The 19733-nt window shown below is 32.0% G+C and overlaps 2 protein-coding genes and 1 pseudogene across 2 annotated transcripts; 1 reads left to right on the top strand and 2 right to left on the bottom strand.

Moving 5' to 3' along the window:
- Positions 1–10: 10 nt before the first annotated feature.
- LOC123918716 lies at positions 11–1242 on the bottom strand (annotated as a pseudogene).
- Positions 1243–9254: 8012 nt separating this feature from the next.
- Positions 9255–10486, bottom strand: LOC123914862. The gene is made up of 3 exons (XM_045966026.1): positions 9910–10486; positions 9356–9822; positions 9255–9260 (listed from the first exon to the last, which is right to left on the bottom strand). Exons 1-3 carry the CDS (start codon positions 10484–10486, stop codon positions 9255–9257), a joined length of 1050 nt encoding a protein of 349 aa, XP_045821982.1.
- Positions 10487–15601: 5115 nt separating this feature from the next.
- LOC123915749 (serine/threonine-protein phosphatase 4 regulatory subunit 2) lies at positions 15602–19245 on the top strand. Its single transcript, XM_045966968.1, has 8 exons — positions 15602–15813; positions 15936–16055; positions 16136–16219; positions 17351–17399; positions 17572–17668; positions 18263–18315; positions 18400–18462; positions 18635–19245. The coding sequence occupies exons 2-8, from the start codon at positions 15946–15948 to the stop codon at positions 18935–18937; spliced, it is 759 nt and encodes a 252-aa protein (XP_045822924.1). The 5' UTR covers positions 15602–15813; positions 15936–15945; the 3' UTR covers positions 18938–19245.
- Positions 19246–19733: the final 488 nt, after the last annotated feature.

Raw genomic sequence — 19733 nt, 5'->3', positions numbered from 1 at the left:
TTAATCCATTTCAAGAAGTAACTTTTGAAATTGCAACATACATCTGGCCATGTGAAAACACTGGCGACGGAAGATATATCCCAACATGCTTTAAAGATTGTCCCTGACTCTTATTAATAGTCATCGAAAAGAAATCATTATAGGAAATTGTCTCCGTTGAAATTTAAAAGGAATTCTCACGTCAGATGGTGTCAGAGAAAATATAAGTATGAAAACCTGATCACCAATATTACTTCATGAAATAATTTTTCCTTCAAAAGCAAGTTTTCCCAATCTCGTAATAATAAGTCTTGTTCCATTGCATAATCCTAATTTTTTATTCAAATTCCTTAATAGCATAACTGAAACTCCAACTTTAAGTCTCAACAGGGGCGGATCTGTGTGAGGCTTGGTGTGGCTCTATAGCCACACCAGCCAGCCCAAATATTTTTTAAAAATAATAATAAAATTTTTATAAATAATTTTAAATTATTCTGTATACATATTTGTACAAATATTAATGTAAATATTAGTTTAGAGTTTATTATTAATGACCGTAAGTCTCTCGATACATATTAGTTTAAATATTAGTGCAAATTAGTTTATAGTATTCAACTCTTTGGTTATACAAAGTGTATTATTTTAAGTTATATAATTTAATTGTATAATAATCAACTTTAACGATTGTGGCATATAAATATGAAATGACATAAAATATAATAGGTTTAATTTTTTCAAGAAGATATGGGTAAAATTTGAATAAAATTTAATAAGTTATAAGTTAATTGAATTAGTTTATCAAAATAAACTATAAGCTAATAAAATTTTGGGTTCTATATATTTTGGTCTAAGATAGAATCTTGTGATGTATCAAACAATAGTAATATGAATTCACATATATTCAAAAAGTTATAGTCTTTTCTTTTTTTTTTTGAATAAAAATTTTGTAGTTTTCTGGATATAGTTTGTTAATTTCTTTTTTTGAAATAGAATTTTTCTGAATTGTTGGTGTTTTTTTTTTAAATACACATGTGTATTAATAATAATTTTATATGTTGTTCATTGTTTAACAGAATTATTAAGATAACGATGAATTTTTTTCCAGTAATGCTAAAAATTTAGCCACACCGGTAATCTATTTATGGGTCCGCCCCTGAGTCTCAACTTGTGATTTGGAAGTCTCGACGCAGAAATCGTGTTCAAAAATTCGGGAGTATGAACATCATTCACTGTTTGACCGTCTACATTTTGTGTGAGTGGAGTATCATAACTCAAATATGTTTTTTCTTCCCCATGAATTAAATCCAACATATAATCATTTATTGTGTCGACTATTGAATTTTTAGGAGCTAGTATAGCTCTATGTTGGAAATACGTTATATCGTTCATGTTTTGTAAAAGTTGGGGATATGTGTTTTCAACAATAGAAAGCAAGAGGATCACCTGAATTTGGAATCAATAAATCTGATGGAATGCCAAGTTTTAAATCATCCTCGTTGTCATCTCCAATTTCTCCATCGCCAACACACAAAACTCATTCAGAAAACAATCTTCTTTGTTCAACGTCTGCACTTGAAGCACCACCGAGAAGCCTCGTATTTTTACTCAATGTTAAAACTTCACAAAAATTCCAAAGAACCGAAGAATTAATAGTAGCATGAACAACTTCTGGCCTTGTATCTTTGGGTATTACTAGTAGAATTTGTCTAAAATCTCCGCCAAAAACAACAACTTTTCCACCGAAGGGAATGTGTTTATTTTTTTCATCAAAAGACTTGAGAATATCTTTTAAAGTTCGATCAACAGCTTTGAAACAGTGTTTGTGCATCATTGGTGCTTCATCCCATATAATGAGCTTTGCTTTTTGTATTAATAGCGCAAAAGGGCTTTTAGGAACTATGGTACATGTTGAAAACTTGTCAACATTTAGAGGAATACAAAACCTTGAATGTGCTGTTCTACCGCCAGGTATAAGCAATGTAGCGATCTCACTTGAGGCAACTGTTAAAACTATCTCACCTTTTGAGCGTAATGCGGCTGACATGGCCCTTCAGATAAATGTCTTCTCTGTACCGCCATAATCATAAAGAAAAACATACCAGGTTTGTTTTCGTTAACTCTTGTCATTATTGTGTCGTATACTTTACGTTGCTCTGAAGTCATAGTTGACATCAATCTAACATGTTCCTCAGCTAATGATTGTCTGCTATTATTCAATCCGTCGTGTATTAAACTATTTTGTATATCAGGAACTAATGATGTGTCTGCTCTAGGCATTGGATGATAATCTTTTAAATTCTTCCCACAACTACGTAACATCATCTCAATATCTGCTAGTGCATATTGTATCAATTGGTCATCGGTTAATATTAAATCTGTAGTGTTAAAATCAAAATAATGAATGTGATTAGTGACATGACTATGTTTGTGTTTGGTTGTATTGCAAAAAAAAATTGATTTAGTAGAACTGAGTTTGATAATAACTTTCCAAATCATAATAACTTTTCAAATCTCACATGATAACTATTCTCTAAATTTATGATCCGGCAGAAAAAAAATCATTGATCAGAAAAGACATAAAAATATTTCGTGATGAATAATATAGTCAACAATAATTTTGATATGATAAACTTTTAAAATTGATGGTGCTTATCAATTATTGCACATAATTTTAATCACAATTGCACATAATTTTAATCACAATTGGTATACTTGTCATAGTGGTTATAAATATTGCCTTGTGTATACAAGCTTATAATATAAAAGATTATTATTTAACTACATAGGTGTTGTTGGTAGAAATAATCTCGCATTATGGAGAATCTTAAGTTTGTTTTTTTCAAACAAAGTGGTATGTAGTAACCAAAAAAAATCAAAGTGGTATGTAGAGCCCGATTGACTAGTTTTGTGCATTTTTAAATGGAAACAAATTTAGAACAGACTATGATTAAATATTACAATTCTTCCAATTACACGCTTACTAGGGGTAAACCCGTCTTTGCACGGGTTTGATTAAAATATATAATTAAAATATTTTTATAAATAAAAAATAATTATTCACATATAGTTAAATAATAGATATTATTTTAAAATATGATTATATTTAATATTAATATATGAGTAAATAAAATAGTTGTTTAGAAATATTAGATTTTTTATTAAATGCAGTTTTGGTCCCCCAAGTTTCACAATTGCTTGATTTTGGCCCCCCACATTTCAATTGCTTGATTTTAACCCCTTAAGTTTTACAATTGTTTGATTTTAGCCCTCCAAGTTTCAATTGCTCGATTTTGGCTCCCCAAGTATACCCCCTTTTGCATTTGTCAGCCCCCATTGACTTTTTTGACTAAAAATTGCTTATGTGACATTTTTTAAAATAAAAAATATGTTTTAAATAAAAAAAATTAAAAAATAATAATATTTGCTTTTATAAAAATGTAAAAAATTGTTTTTTTAATAAAAGGTTTAATAATTATTTTTTATTTAAAAAAAAGTTTACAAAGTTTTTAAAAAATAGTTCATAAAATGTTTTTTTACTTTTTTATATAACAAAATTATTTTATAAACTACATATAATAAAAAATATATTTTATAATTTAGTTTTTAAAAAACAATTTGTAATTTATTTATTTATTTTTAAATACTTATTTAATTTTAAAATGTCACATAACCAATTTTTAATCAAAATATTCAACGGGGGCTAGTAAATGCAAAAGGGGGTAAACTTGGGGGGCCAAAATCGAGCAATTGAAACTTGGAGGGCTAACATCAAGCAATTGTGAAACTTAGGGGGTTAAAATCAAGCAATCGAAACGCGGGGGACCAAAATCAAACAATTGTGAAACTTGAAGGGTCAAAACTGCAATTAAGCCTATATTTTAATGTAATAGATCTCTTATAATATTTCATAAGTTTGAAAGGATGTATCATTTTTTATTTTATTAGTGTAATCATATAAGATTTTAGTTTTCTTTATATGAGTTGCAATTTTATAATCAAATGTCACTTTGTTTTTTATTTTTGATGTATCTCTTATTTTATTATTATTTTCAATAAAAGTTTGAGGCATACCTAATTATACTTATAGACAATATTGCTCATGAGAAATTTTAAAATAAGTTTTGATTATAGAATATGATTCATATACGGTGGATTTGACTATTTGTTCCACGTGATCTCATTTTTCGAAAATTATGTATCAAATAGCGTATTTGCTTACTACGTTCTATGCAATTTAAGGTTTCAAATAGCTTATCTACACTCATCTCTCGTTCTTTTAGAGTTTATTCTCACTTATTCACTTGGTGAAATTTTATTCCAACTTTATTAGTCCCAATTTTTTAGTCTATTGTTTGGTTCACTTTTTTTTTTTTTTTTGCTTGATCCTTTTGTTTTTGGTTTGTTTTTATTTTTCTTTGTGAGGTTTGTGTCTCTTCAAAATTATTGTTAGTTTTTGTCCCTCTAATTTAATATTTTCTTGAACATTTATTTTATTTTTCTTATTATATTATATAAACCTGAATATTTGTTGTTGTCAATATATAAGTTTGGACGAAGATTTTATATATTTGAATTTAAGTTTAGTTATTTAGTTAAGGTAAAGAAAGTCGTATAGATGAATTTAAGATTTAACATGTGTCATCTTCTTATTTGCTTAAAAAAATGTCATCTTATTCTTATAAATATTCCACTATTTTATTTTCAGCCGTAACGTAAACATTCTTTTAGAATATGTACTTAATTTATCCAAAAAGTTATATTATTATGTAAATTAAATTAATAATTTTTTAATTATTGGTGAATTTTAGTTGTGTGTAAATATGTTTAAATATATGTGTGATTATATTTTCTAAATATATGTAAATATATTTTAACATCTACGGTTTTAATAATTTCTAAAATTTATTTTGACAAATGAGCATCAACAATTTTTATTTAATAATTTTTGTCTTTTTTTAATTTTTTTCCCCAAAAGAGGAGTAGCAAAGTGCTACTGCCTCAAAATATATATATATATATATATATATATATATATATATATATATATATAGAGAGAGAGAGAGAGAGAGAGAGAGAGAGAAAAACAAAAGAAGGAGGGGGACTAGGCCAAAACCTCCTTACACACGGATAAGCCTGAAACTAGGCTTACCCAAACTATTATCAACAAAAAAACCACTAATTTGTTGAGGAAGCTCATTCCATATAGTAAACCTATCAATAGTAAGACCAATGTTTGCCAAACCATCTGCACATTGGTTACCCTCCCTATACACATGGGAGACCACAAAATTCATGCTTCTAGTGATTCTGAGACAATTCCTCCATCTATTACTTAGCTCTCAAGGAACTAATACAGATGAATTAAAAGCCATGACAACAAGAGTAGAATCTGACTCAAGCCAAAGATTTTTCCAATTCCTACAATTAGCTAGTTCTATAGCTCTCATAGCACCACAGATCTCTGCCATGAATGCTGATTTCAAACCTGTATTCTCTGCAAAACAACATAAAAAATCTGCATTGTGGTTTCTAAAAATGCCACCACAAGATGAGGTAAAAGAGTTAGAGGCCCCATCTGTGTTACACTTCACCCAATGCTCCAATGGAGGCTGCCAAAAGACTTCTTTAAGAACAGTTGGCTTAGGAGGATGCAAATTAACATTTAAATTTTTTAGAACCATGAATTCTGTCATAGATGGAGAGGCAACACCAATAGTTTTGTTACCTGTGAGAGAAGTGTTAGACAAAATCCAAGCAAGTGCAGTCTTCCAATGAGTTGTTTTGTTATTAAATCTAGCAATGTTTCTAGCATGCCAAATAGAGTTCAGTAGATTAACAATAGCAGCTTTAATTGTTATCTTGCATTGAGGAGACCAAGAACCATCACACAAAAGCCAAATATCTTCGATGGATTGAAAATGCAAAGTAGTGTTCAGAATTGAAGCCATCCAGCACCAAAGAGAAAAAGCAAAATTACACTCAAAGAACAAATGAAAGGTGGATTCAGAATGAGTGTGACAAAGAGAACACATTGAAGGAATGTTACAGCCCCTCTCCATTAATTTATCATCAGTGGGGACCTTATCATGCATCAATCTCCAAACTAATAATGATTTTGATGGTGGAATATCTATACTCCAAATAGATTTAGCCCAATGTTTTGGAGTATAATGTTTTCTCTTGAAATCATATGCTAACTTCATTGAAATCATACCTGATGGAGAATTATTCCAACAAAGCTGGTCAAGGGTTTCTTCAACTGGGAGTGTAATGTGTTGAACCATGGACAAGAGATTTGGAAACATGTTTTCCAGAAGAGGTGGTATGTGCCACTGATGATTTAAGATTAAATCACTGACAAGCTGAGGGAGCCAAATGGACACATTCTGAGGAATATTAAGGGATTGTTGTAAAGGAATTCCACACCAAGTATCATGCCAAAGATTAATCAACTGACCTGTGCCTACATTCCAACTTGAATTTTCTTTGATAACAGGTATTTCATTTTTTATACTACTCCACAAAGAAGAGAAAATGTGATGTTTAATAACTTGTTGTCCTCTCAAAACTCTACTTTTAAGGATTGCAGCCCAGTCCTCATTAGAGTGCAAAAGATCCCAGCAAAGTTTAAGATTTGCAGCTTCATTAGTACTAATTAGAGATCTTAAACCAAGCCCACCTTCCTCATATGGAGCACAAACTTTCTTCCAAGAAACTGTAACCAGTTTCCTCTGAGCTATATCTCCACTCCATATAAAGTTTCTAGTCCAGCCTTCAATTGTTTTTAAAAGAGCAACAGGCCATGAATAAATGGAAATGTTGTAGACAAGCATGCTTTGAATGACAAATTTGACAAGTTGAGTCCTTCCTGCGATGGACAAAAGAGAGGCTTTCCAAGCTGAAAGCTTGGATTTAATTTTGTCAGCAATTGGAATAAAGTATCTAGCCTTAGGTCTCCCTTTAAAGATAGGAACACCAAGGTAAGTGAAAGGGAGTGAACCAATGTTGAAACCAATTAAATTCACAATTTGAGTTAGTCTAACTTGAGAAATGCCCCCTGAATAAATAGTAGACTTTGAAGCATTGATCACTTGACCTGAACAATTGGCATAATCCGTGAACAAGCTTTTAAGAGCTTGAAGACAAGATAACTTACCTCTGCAGAACACCATTATGTCATCTGCATAAAGACAATGAGATGGAACATAATTGTTTCTGGAGGCCTTGATGAGATCAACTTTACCATCTGCCACTAATTTAGTTATGCCTCTACTCAGAACTTCTTCTGCTAAACAAAAAAGAAGAGGGGACAGTGGATCACCTTGTCTAACACCCCTCTTACATTTGAAGAATCCATGTTGAGCTCCATTAAAGGAAATTGAAATGTTTGCAGACTCAAGAATTACTTTAATCCAATTGCAAAACTGGCTGTTGAAACCAAACTTTTGCAAAACTCTAAGAAGAAAGGACTAGTCGAGAGTATCAAATGCTTTTGAGATGTCAATTTTCAAGGCTAAGTTACCACCAAAAGCTTTGTTATGAAGGAGATTAATGGCCTCAGAAGCTAAGCCAATGCAATCCTTAATGTTCCTACCATGCACAAACCCTCTTTGTTCCTTAGTGATGATAGTAGGTAGGATTTGAGCTAGCCTGTCTGCAAGGACTTTGGAAATTATCTTAAATTTGAAATTAGCCAAAGCTATAGGCCTGAATTTATCAATAGTATCAGCATTTTCAGATTTGGGTATAAGAATCAGAGTGTTGGAGTTGAAGTTTGGAAGAATCCACCCAGATGTGAAGAATTGAATGACTGCATTGACAACATCATCTTTAATTATATCCCAATATTCTTGATAAAAATAAGCTCCAAAGCCATCAGGTCCTGGGGCACCATCTTTGTTGAGAGCAAAAACTGCAGATTTGATTTCCTCTTTAGATGGTAACATGGTTAACAAGTTGTTAACATTTTCAGAGACCAAGGAAGGAATGACATCATCAACAAGTAAGGGATCCTGCATAAGAGGATTAGAACAAAAAAGATTTTGAAAATAATTAACAACATGGTCAGACAAAAGAGCTGGATCATGAATAACACCATTTCCATTTCTCATAGAGGTAATGAGTTTAGTAGCACTTTTGACTTTTGCAAGCCTATGGAAATAAGCAGTGTTTCTATCACCTTCAAAGTGCCATCTAGATCTTGCTTTTTCTTTCCAAAACAAATCTTGTCTTTCAAGAGCTTTATCCAATTCACTTTGTGCAATTTTTTCTAAATTCATAAGCTGGTCAGAGCGACCATTATTATGAATCTGCAACTGTATGCTCAAAACCTGTTGCTCAGCTTCTTTCACATGATCATGTATGTTACCAAAGACATCTTTATTCCAAATCTTGTGCTTTTCTTTCAATCTTTTCAGTTTAGAGCTCAATATATACATGGGGCATCCAACTACTGACTCCTTCCAACTATTAACAATAACCTCTTTACAATTATCATGTGTGGACCACATTCTAAGAAATTTAAAGCTTGACATGAACTTAATAGTACTACTTTGAAAATCAAGTAACAAAGGGTAATGGTCAGACCTGTTTCTCACTAAAGTTGTACAACTGATGGAGGTGCAACAATCAATCCAATCCTGATTACAAATTGTCCTATCTAATCTCCTCTCAATGTGTCTTGTACCACCTCTACCATTGTTCCAAGTGAAGTAAGCACCAGAAGTAGGCAAATGCAGAAGTAAATTACTATCAGTCCAATTCTGAAAATCATCAATTGCGGCTCTAGCAGGAGTTAAAGAACCACTATGCTCATGAGCACCCATAATTGAATTAAAATCACCTAAGAAACACCAAGGGGCTGAAAATTGAATTTGAAGATTTGATAAATTTTGCCAAGGAAATCTTCTTTTAAGATGACAAGTAGAAGCATATATAGCAGCTATATACATAGAATTCCCATTATCACTAAATGAAAAAGAAACTTGTTGATCATCAAAAGCAATGACATTGGGATTAAGGCTTAATTTACAAAGACACCAAAGATTAGGATCTAAATTATCTCTATTATTCACGGCAAAGATTTTAAGACCCAAATTAGCTAACCATTGTCTAGGAAAATCAATAACTTTCATCCAAGGTTCAGCAAGAAGAATGAAGTCAGGATTATTACTCAAAATAAGTCTCTTCAAGGCCAGTCTTGTAGGGGAGTTGGCCAAACCCCTCAAATTCCAAAATAAGCACCTCATTTGACAGGCTTGGTATTACCTGTCAGCTTAGACCTGGTTCCATAAGAACTCGAAGAAACTTGCTTCTGATTCTTAGCTTTTGTTTTTGATTTCACAATAGGCAAAGGGGCTGATCTAGTTTTAGAAACCAGATTTTCATGTTCTGCAATCTCTTGTGTCTTCAATTCTTCTTCTTCTGCATCTACCATATTTGCCCATGATTGATTCAAGAATTCCGTTGTTTTGTTGGCAACATTAGTTTCTAATCTTAAAGTTTCATCTTTGTTCAAAACCACCTCCACTTGTGTGTCTTCCACACCTTCAGTGTCTTTGGTGCTTTCTATATCTATCACAGGAGTTTCTTCTGTAGCTTCTACATCAATATCATCAATGTTTTGAGTAGTAAGAACTTCAAATCTATTGTGACTAATAGTAGTTTCTTTATCGGTCTTTGAACCTTGACTAGTTGAACATTGTGACTTGTCTGACTGTGGAGACTGATTTGAATTACCAATTATGTTAAATTGATCATTCATATTTGCCACCTCTTTATCTTTTCCACTATTTGAGCTGTCATCTCTTTGTTGGTCATGAGGCTTTGGATTAAGACTCTTATCTGCCAAATCTTTATCAGTTTCAACAATCACCAATTCATCATTATTTTCATTTGTTTTTTCAACATTTGCAATTCTTTATGAGGTACCCTGCCCTTGTCTACCCTCTTTGGTTGGCACAAACACCTTCTTAGGTTCTTTATTTGTTGTTCTTCTATCTCTGATGTCTTTGTCAAATTTCCCATCATCAATTGGAATTAACTTTTTGCAATTGGCCACATAATGACCAATAACCTTGCAGTTTGTGCAGAAATTCGGCAAGTTCTCATATTCGATATTAACCAAAAAGGCAAAACCTTTCCTTTCCACAAGAACTTTGTCCCTTAAGGTTTGTGTAAGGTCCGTGTCAATCAAAACCCTAGCAAATTGACCAAATGTTCTTTCCAACAAGGGTTTGGCTGTAACAGAATCAGTGCAAATTGGTGTTCCTAAACTACTTGCAATAGTGAAAAGTATATTTTTTCTCCAATATTCTTGTGATAAGCCATATAATCTTACCCAAACCTGAGCTGATGAGTTTTGCTGGGCCCTAGGATTGAAATCACTGGACCACGCGAAAAGCTTTAACGTACCAGGATTAAGGTTCCATGAGGCGATAGATCTGACTCTTCTAACATCTTCGAGGGATGTAAACGTGAACTCATAGAAGCCCTTGCCAAGTGACATGACACCCCAACGATTAAGATCTTTCCAAAGAGGGGTTAGTTTGTTCTTCAATTCAAGCACTGTCAAAGGTGTTGCACCTTTTGGCTATATGATTCTTCCTTGCAAATTGTGTTTGCAGGCTTCAACTCCTGCAAGATAGTCGTTTTCTGCGATGGGAATAGCAAGATTAGCACCTTTAACGCAAGCTTGGGGAAGCTGCGACAAAGGAATGTCACAAACATTTGAAACCGCTTCAGTAAAAGATTTCTGAACTTTTGTTTGTTTTTCTTCAGAAACAGGTTGTTTAGATGAAGGATCTAGGCATTTCCAGGGTATACAGAAGTTTTCCATGGTAAAAGATGTTGAGAATTAAAGGCCGGTTAAGGGAGGAAGGCTACGAAGAAGACGGTGAACAGTGAATCTCAAAGGAATAGTTTCGCCGCTGTTTCTCTCTCATCTCTCATCCAAGGGAAATAATTTAAAAGCGAAATTATCTTTTTTTAATTTAATTTAGAAAGTTTTTAGTACAATTCTAAGTGGGATGAAAAAGTATTTAGCACAATTTTTAAACTAACATGTTTTTAGCATAGCACAATTCTTTTCATCGATTCATTTTATGGTTGTAAGAATAAGATGACATGCGTAGATTAAAATAGGATCGTCTATTAAAATTCATATATATTCATATTGAACCATCCAGATTTAGGCAAGTGTTATACGATAAATGCATGAAGATTATATATCTGGACAACCTCTAAGTCAAGTTGAATCAATATACTTCTTGCATGTATTACAATTATAAGAACTGCATGACTTGAGTGTCAACTACCAAAAAAAAAACTTATTTTAATTTCTACATTCTTTTTGTTTCTATATTTCTCTTGATCGAGATCAAGTAGATCACCTACACATTGTAGACAATATAGTATTTAAAAATGAGACACATATTTATATTTCTAAATTATTTGGATTGTCCTATTTTAATTGAATGCCTCCAACATCAATATACCCTCGATCTATATAAATTTTAAGGTACTTCAAAATCAATAAATAGAAGTCTCTTTTATCCTCTTCAACTTATTCACATGAAAAAAATTAATTATATTCCCATTAATCAACAATTTTTTATACAAATCTTTTACCTTATATAAAATAATAAATGAAAAAGAAAACAAGAAACAAATAAGCTAAAACATTAGACTAATAAAATAATAAATGAAAAAGAAAAGTTGTCTAATTACAAACATTATATCAATTAAAAAAAATGATAGTTTACAAACTGCCATTATACACATCCTTACATGATGTGTCATTTCATAGGCTTTATAAGGAGCAAGGATGCAACGTAAACAAAAATAGAAATATGTTTTATCTTGTTCTCCTCCTTCACATGAAAAAATAGTCATATTCGTCTTAATCGATTCAACTCAAAGTTTAATTAATCATCGAACAAAACACCGGTTGATATTTAAAAAAAAATCCAACCTAAAAAAGAAATATAAAAAATGATTAGAGATCTTCTAAACTTAGAGTAATACAAAAATTCCAATTTACAAACATATTAATAGGCAACTATCACATATATGTATATCAATTTCTTAATCAATCACATGTAGACATACCTGATATTCTAAGAGGTCAGACATCATCACCTACCCAGGACAAAAACCAATATACTTATGATGTAACTATATATATGCACACAATAACTTTTAAATCAATTCAAGACACTATAATGTGTAACTTTAACATATGGAAGGTGAAGATGCATAATCTTTTCTCATGAACTTTTTCTCATGGAGATGTTAGACAAAGAAACCATAGAGTTTTTGCCATGAGATAGATAAATTAAAATTTTGTTAAAACATAGAAGGTAGACTTCCTAATATGGTGGTGGTGATAATTAGCTTTTGGGTTAACTTTATATAGAGTTTGTGTTTGATAATTAGCTAAATTTACATATTCAATATTAGTGTCTCAAAGAATTCTTTGTTTTCAATTGCATTAATAGGGAATTGTAACATACAATATATATTTATAATAATATATTGCAATGCAATTAGTTAAAACAATAACATGATGCATCGTTCCACCTTTCATTGCTTGCAATTCATTTTTGTCTCAATTATATTCCCATTAATCAACAATTTTTTATACAAATCTTTTACCTTATATAAAATAATAAATGAAAAAGAAAACAAGAAACAAATAAGCTAAAACATTAGACTAATAAAATAATAAATGAAAAAGAAAAGTTGTCTAATTACAAACATTATATCAATTAAAAAAATGATAGTTTACAAACTGCCATTAGAGTTAAATACACATCCTTACATGATGTGTCATTTCATAGGCTTTATAAGGAGTAAGGATGCAACGTAAACAAAAATAGAAATATATTTTATCTTGTTCTCCTCCTTCACATGAAAAAATAGTCATATTCGTATTAATCGATTCAACTCGATCAAAGTTTAATTAATCATCGAACAAAACACCGGTTGATATTTAAAAAAAATCCAACCTAAAAAAGAAATATAAAAAATGATTAGAGATCTTCTAAACTCAGAGTAATAGAAAAATTCCAATTTACAAACATATTAATAGGCAACTATCACATATATGTATATCAATTTCTTAATCAATCACATGTAGACATACCTGATATTCTAAGAGGTCAGACATCATCACCTACCAAGGACAAAAACCAATATACTTATGATGTAACTATATATATGCACACAATAACTTTTAAATCAATTCAAGACACTATAATGTGTAACTTTAACATATGGAAGGTGAAGATGCATAATCTTTTCTCATGAACTTTTTCTCATGGAGATGTTAGACAAAGAAACCATAGAGTTTTTGCCATGAGATAGATAAATTAAAATTTTGTTAAAACATAGAAGGTAGACTTCCTAATATGGTGGTGGTGATAATTGGCTTTTGGGTTAACTTTATATAGAGTTTGTGTTTGATAATTAGCTAAATTTACATATTCAATATTAGTGTCTCAAAGAATTCTTTGTTTTCAATTGCATTAATAGGGAATTGTAACATACAATATATATTTATAATAATATATTACAATGCAATTAGTTAAAACAATAACATGATGCATCGTTCCACCTTTCATTGCTTGCAATTCATTTTTGTCTCAATTCAACAACAATAAATTGTGTTAGTTTTTTTTTAATATATTATTATATATGCACACAATATTGGACAAAAACCAATATACTTATGATGTAACTATATATATGCACACAATAACTTTTAAATCAATTCAAGACACTATAATGTGTAACTTTAACATATGGAAGGTGAAGATGCATAATCTTTTCTCATGAACTTTTTCTCATGGAGATGTTAGACAAAGAAACCATAGAGTTTTTGCCATGAGATAGATAAATTAAAATTTTGTTAAAACATAGAAGGTAGACTTCCTAATATGGTGGTGGTGATAATTGGCTTTTGAGTTAACTTTATATAGAGTTTGTGTTTGATAATTAGCTAAATTTACATATTCAATATTAGTGTCTCAAAGAATTCTTTGTTTTCAATTGCATTAATAGGGAATTGTAACATACAATATATATTTATAATAATATATTACAATGCAATTAGTTAAAACAATAACATGATGCATCGTTCCACCTTTCATTGCTTGCAATTCATTTTTGTCTCAATTCAACAACAATAAATTGTGTTAGTTTTTTTTTTTAATATATTATTATTGTTTATTATTAGAGTAACTCTATTATATGAAATATGAAAAGGTTTTAATAGAGATTGTAAACTTTTTTTATAGAGTGCCACATCATCACAATGCTTGTTTGTGAGCAACTCAACATTCCTTTTACTAGTAAAAGATAAAAGATTATATATGGACACATATGACGATATTGAAAATGAAGAACAAACATTACTTTTATTGAATTCACTTTTAAATATTATAAACTGCTTGTACAGTCAATTTTAGCAGGAAAGAGTACACGAGATGGTGAAATCATTAAAAAAAAAAAAATCAACAAATTATGGTTTTTGATAAATCTTCCAAAAACAATCAAAAGAAGAAAATAGAAGAGTGCATGCTCCTTTTGTAAAAATTGTTGGCTATGAAGATTAAATTTTTATTTGTGAGGATGAAGTTGATAACAAAGTGAAAAAGAAGACGTTGGATGTGATGATATGTTGTGTTAAAGTTAATACGCATTTAAATTAGGGTCATGCTAATCGGTGTCTCCGGGGCACTGGTTAAGGAAACTAAAAAAGGAAATTTTAAAATTGAAAATAACACTTTTTAGACTTTCGAGGCGTTGACTGCACAAACTTTAATATGATATTACTATATTTGGTTCCTTAAACAATGCCTCGGGGGCACTGTTTAGCATTTTCCTTTAAATTAAAGTCAAAAGATATTTTGATGGTTGCTCTTCTCCCTATACAATGCTCACACTAGGAAATATACTATCGATAAATAAATGTCTCTGGAGAGGGATGTATCTCCCAGTAAAATTTGCACTGGCGAAGAAAATATCTTGCGGTAAATGAGGGGACATGCGGAAGAGATTTTGATCAATTTAAGAAGAGTTGAAGAACACCCATCATATACTCCCTCCGTCCCAAAATATAAGGGAAAATTGGTCAACTAAAATTGATGTATCTAGTCCAAATTTTTAACCAAATACATCAACTTTCTTTGACCAATTTTCCCTTATATTTTGGGACAGAGTAGTATATAAATAGACCTATGAGTTTCTCAAACATTATCCACTATTTAAATAGCGAATGAGTAAAAATAAGGTGCGCGAGAAAATCATACGTGCCAAAAGAAACTTTCATTTTATAATTGGTCATATATTAAGAAACGAGATTTAATTTTATCACCCTACCCATTTTTACGCGCCTTACGAATTTACCAAATACGGTCTGTCCACTACTTAATTAGCGGACACCCCAAAAACATCATACCACTACTTAAGTAGCGGACGCCAATTTTCTAAATTTTTTTATTTTTATAACGTCTGCTACTTAAGTAGTGAAAGTGTAAAACAGAAAACACGTAAAACGCGCGAGTAACCGGTAGGGTGACAAGAGAAGATCTTTTAAGAAACAGGCCCAGAGGCCAGAAGTGAGTCCACTGCTTCAATAAGTGCCAAAGCCCAACTCATATTATAGTGACAGAGAGGCACACACACATTCTCACTCACACACACGACACGACACGACGCAGTTCCTCCGTGACGGCGACGGAGGCTGCAAAGTGCTTACCGGAACAACCTTTCACAAATCTCAAATAACACTCACACTTCACTTTCAAATCTCCAAAACGACAACGTATATAGGTAATTCTATTTCTTCCACTTATATCTAATCTAATCTATTATACATACACTGTTCGAAGTCGAAATTCACCATATCTCTCATTTAATTTAATTTAATTTAATTTAATTTAATGCGGTTGTAGTGGGATTATCATGGAGACGCAACCGCAGGATAATTTGCAGCACGCACCGGTGGTTTCTTCCAGCGACGGCGCTGACAATCTACAAAACGATGTGGCGGTGGCTGAAGTTTCAAATCACAGGTGATTTTCGAATTCAGTAGCTCGTTCTTCTGTTTGAGAAACCATTGGAATTAATTTTGTTTTTGTGGTTGATTTTATAGAGATACCGAAGAAGTAAAAAGCGATGTTTCAAAGGATGAAGTTATTCGGATTATACAAGATATTGCTTCCACCGGGAGGTTCCGGTAAGAGTTACTTTTGTGATTTCATTTTTGTTGATGTGAAAGTGATGATGTTATTTGGATTTGGAGTTTGTTTGTTATTAGCATTGGTTTCATTTATGGTCTTGGTGGATAATTAAGGAATGTTTGTCTGTTTCTGGTTGTGATTTATTCTATGAAGCACATACACCAGACACAACACTAACGCGTAGACTCTGATAATTGATTTAAGTAAATGGAAGTGAACGAATGTAGCCACATGTATAAGTAGCTGAAGTTATAGACATCAATTACATAATGATATAGTTAAGTTTGCATTGCTAATGGGTTGCCAATTACAAATGGAAATTAACGATTTGCCAATACTTTGAAATGATGATATAGTTCAGTTACTTGTTTGGTTGCTTCAGTGAGCTAATCTTAAACTGTAGCCAGAAAATGAAAATTATTTAATTGCACTGAATCATAACATTATAGCTCTGATGCAGCCTAACTGCCTTGTGTTGCTATATGACGTTGGGTTTGGTAATTAGAGCTGACTACATAGGAAAGAGTCCAATAGTTAGATCATAGATGTAGAGGGAGATTAAGTAAGAAAGACTAAAGTCCAAACCGGTTATAAATGGTTTATCTTTGGACCTACTACATGACAGGTTTTTATGTCATTGATTGATCTATGCTGCTGGTCCAACTAAGGAGAATAGTCTTGGTTGTTGTTGTTATTGTATTATCTATCTGTCCACCCTTCCTTCCTTGAGGTTTTGATTTGATTGTCCAATCATTATGTTTTTGTTGTCGGTGTGTACGTTAACAGTTAAGTTCATTTTTGTGTTATGGTAATTGGCAAGGACTTATTGTTCAAGAATGATCATTAGCCTTAGCCTCTATCTTCTATAGACTGATGTTGATTGTGTTTGTTAGCTCCGATGTTTAAGTATTACTGAATGATGATGATGATGATGAATATGCTCTAAATCTTGAAATTTTTCAAGTTTCCATATGCTTGTACTTATAGTATTTGCATATTATTTACTAACTTTGTTTTTAGAGGAAGCCACTATCATTGTATTCACCACAGTGGCTAAATTGAAAGATAATTGTCTTAGAGATGGATATGCACCTTAAACACTAATGTGATGAGTTTTTCAATAACAGGCATGACTGGGATAATCTGAAGAGTATGTTATCGTTTCAGCTGAAGCAGGTATGGGGAGGTATGCTGGCATGCATTCTTCTTTATTTTATGTTGATTCTTAGAGGTGTGCTAGCACATACAGTACAGCTTTTAATATTGTGTTTATTGGAATTTTATTATTCATACATCGTAATTCTTATACATTAATCTTGTCATCTTTTTCTCTATATGTGTTGTACAGGTATTGTCCGAGTACCCCGAGGCAAAAGCAACAGATGAGCAGCAACGTGCTTCATCAGGAGAATCCTACTCTGATTTGGTGAACAAATTGGATGAAGGTATCCCACCTGTAGTTCCACTATTTTTTTGAGTATCATTGAAATTTATAGACATCAGTTGTGAGAATTTAATATTGTTATTTCAATATTGAAAATTATATTGATATTTTATTAGTCTTAAGTGCGTGAGTATTGTAAAATATTTAAATTAATTTTGGAAAGAACTAATAAAAGCATTATTTTAGAGCCGTGGGATCCGTATTTGGTACTCACTCTCCCCTGGTGCATCTAATGCCAATAAATTTTGAATAAGTTCAATTTGTCATTCGGTGGCAATTACTCTTCTGTTACCTGTCTTACAGTCTTGAGCCTTGACTGGAGCAGTTCACAGTTGAACTGGATTGACCTGATTTTGACACTCATTTAGCCGATAAACAATGGTTTTGGATATAAATTTTTGTAGACCCAACCCAGACCCTGTCCTTTCTTAATCATTTGCCTGCCAAAATCTCTTTTGAATAATGATCTTTTTAAGGTTGCATATGCCATGTGTTACCTTGATGCTTATATTCTTTCAACAGTTTTAAGATGTTATTATTAAATGCTGAACTATATCTTTCCTAATTAACTTTGAAATGCTTTTCTGGATTCCAGCGCTTACATGTTTTATTGATGGCCCACCATTTACATTGCAAAGGGTTTGTGAGGTAAGTTTGTTTCTTTTATCAATTGTGAGGTAAGTTGAATGTGATGATATAGAACAGTGTTGTCTGATATTTTGTATTGAACAGATTCTATTAGACGCAAAAAACATTTATCCAAATCTTTCCAAGCTTGCTTTAGCTCTTGAAAAGGTATACTTCATAATATGACATGTGCACTGCTTTTCAAATTTGTTATATTTAACAACAATAAAGGTCATGTATTTATAAATGGTTAATCATTTATTTTTATGGTTGGTACATGGATTATAGATAAATTGTTTAAACATCTAGCTTGACTTCTGTATGGTGTTTTTCTCTGTAGAATTTGTTAGTTACATCTACATTGACAATCTGCGCTGATCCATATCCACAAGATCCAGTACAAGAGCCAGATGACCAAGAGAAGGCAAGTGAAAAGCAGCAGCAGAAATCTGATGGTGCACAAAATGGTGCTGAGCCTGAGCCTCCTGTAGCTGACAATGATGAAGTAATGGTTGAGGCTGATACGAGTGATGATGTGGCTGATACGAGTGATGACGTGGCTGTTGAAATGGAAACATTTGAAGATGCTAAATCATCAGAAATAGATTCTGAGCCAAATGCTAATAATGCACAAGCTTCTTGATTACTATTGATATTTAAAGCCATAAACTGATGAGTATAGACTCGGATGTTTTCTCACAGCGAGCTCCAAATGCTGAGGACAGTGTGTATCCGGATCATTTCATAGTGCTTTAAGCTCTAGTCTGGTAATTGTTAGAGTGAAGAGTTTCATAGCAATTAAAATCAGAACAACGTTTCTGTTTGTTCTTGTTCTGTATCTCTTGGATGCCATGCTTGTATTAGTGGCATGAGCTTGAATAACTCAATGTAATCAATTAATTTGTGCTCTAGAGTTAAATTTATAAACTAGTTGAATTTTGCAATCCTTAACACTGTGCCCCACTGCAGCGACTGTGGTAGTTGCTATCTCCTATATTAATTGGTTTTGCCAATTATTGAGGTGGTCGCACTTGCATCTACAGGTAAGATCTTGCTCCATCAAATGTGCTTTCTTGCTCAGAAATTCATGAGGGTCTCTTGCTCATCCAATAAATAAAGGCAACTGAACATCTATTCAATCTTCAGAAGGAATAGTGTCAAGTACAAGCAAGTATTAGTTGGAAGAGCAAAAAATTCTTTCAACCAAGACTCTTGTGAAAATTGTTATCATATAAACTCAAAGATTAGAGGATATTGTTTTTAAACTCATTTTGGTTCAACAGCTATAGTAAAACCAATCACCAATACCATCATTATATCAATGAGCCAAGTCCAAATTGTAACTAGAACAAGAACATCTCTAATAGCCAAAAGCTGCGACCACAAACCGATGAAGTCACAACTACACGAGCAGAACCTGTCATAACTCTTTTTATACG

The sequence above is a fragment of the Trifolium pratense genome, linkage group LG3 (assembly GCF_020283565.1).
Source record: "Trifolium pratense cultivar HEN17-A07 linkage group LG3, ARS_RC_1.1, whole genome shotgun sequence".
NCBI classification, from domain to species: domain Eukaryota; kingdom Viridiplantae; phylum Streptophyta; class Magnoliopsida; order Fabales; family Fabaceae; genus Trifolium; species Trifolium pratense.
The sequence above is the reverse complement of the archived record's forward strand: the minus strand, read 5'-3'. Positions and strand labels throughout refer to the sequence as shown.

Coding starts and splice junctions, on each gene's coding strand:
- LOC123914862 (XM_045966026.1), bottom strand. CDS start 10,486: ATGTCACTTGGCAAGGGCTTCTATGAGTTCACGTTTACATCCCTCGAA. Junction 9,823..9,909: donor AGAGGGTAGACAAGGGCAGG/GTACCTCATAAA, acceptor AAGATTTGGCAG/ATAAGAGTCTTAATCCAAAG.
- LOC123915749 (XM_045966968.1), top strand. CDS start 15,946: ATGGAGACGCAACCGCAGGATAATTTGCAGCACGCACCGGTGGTTTCT. Junction 17,400..17,571: donor TATCGTTTCAGCTGAAGCAG/GTATGGGGAGGT, acceptor TGTGTTGTACAG/GTATTGTCCGAGTACCCCGA. Junction 18,463..18,634: donor TTGCTTTAGCTCTTGAAAAG/GTATACTTCATA, acceptor TTTTCTCTGTAG/AATTTGTTAGTTACATCTAC.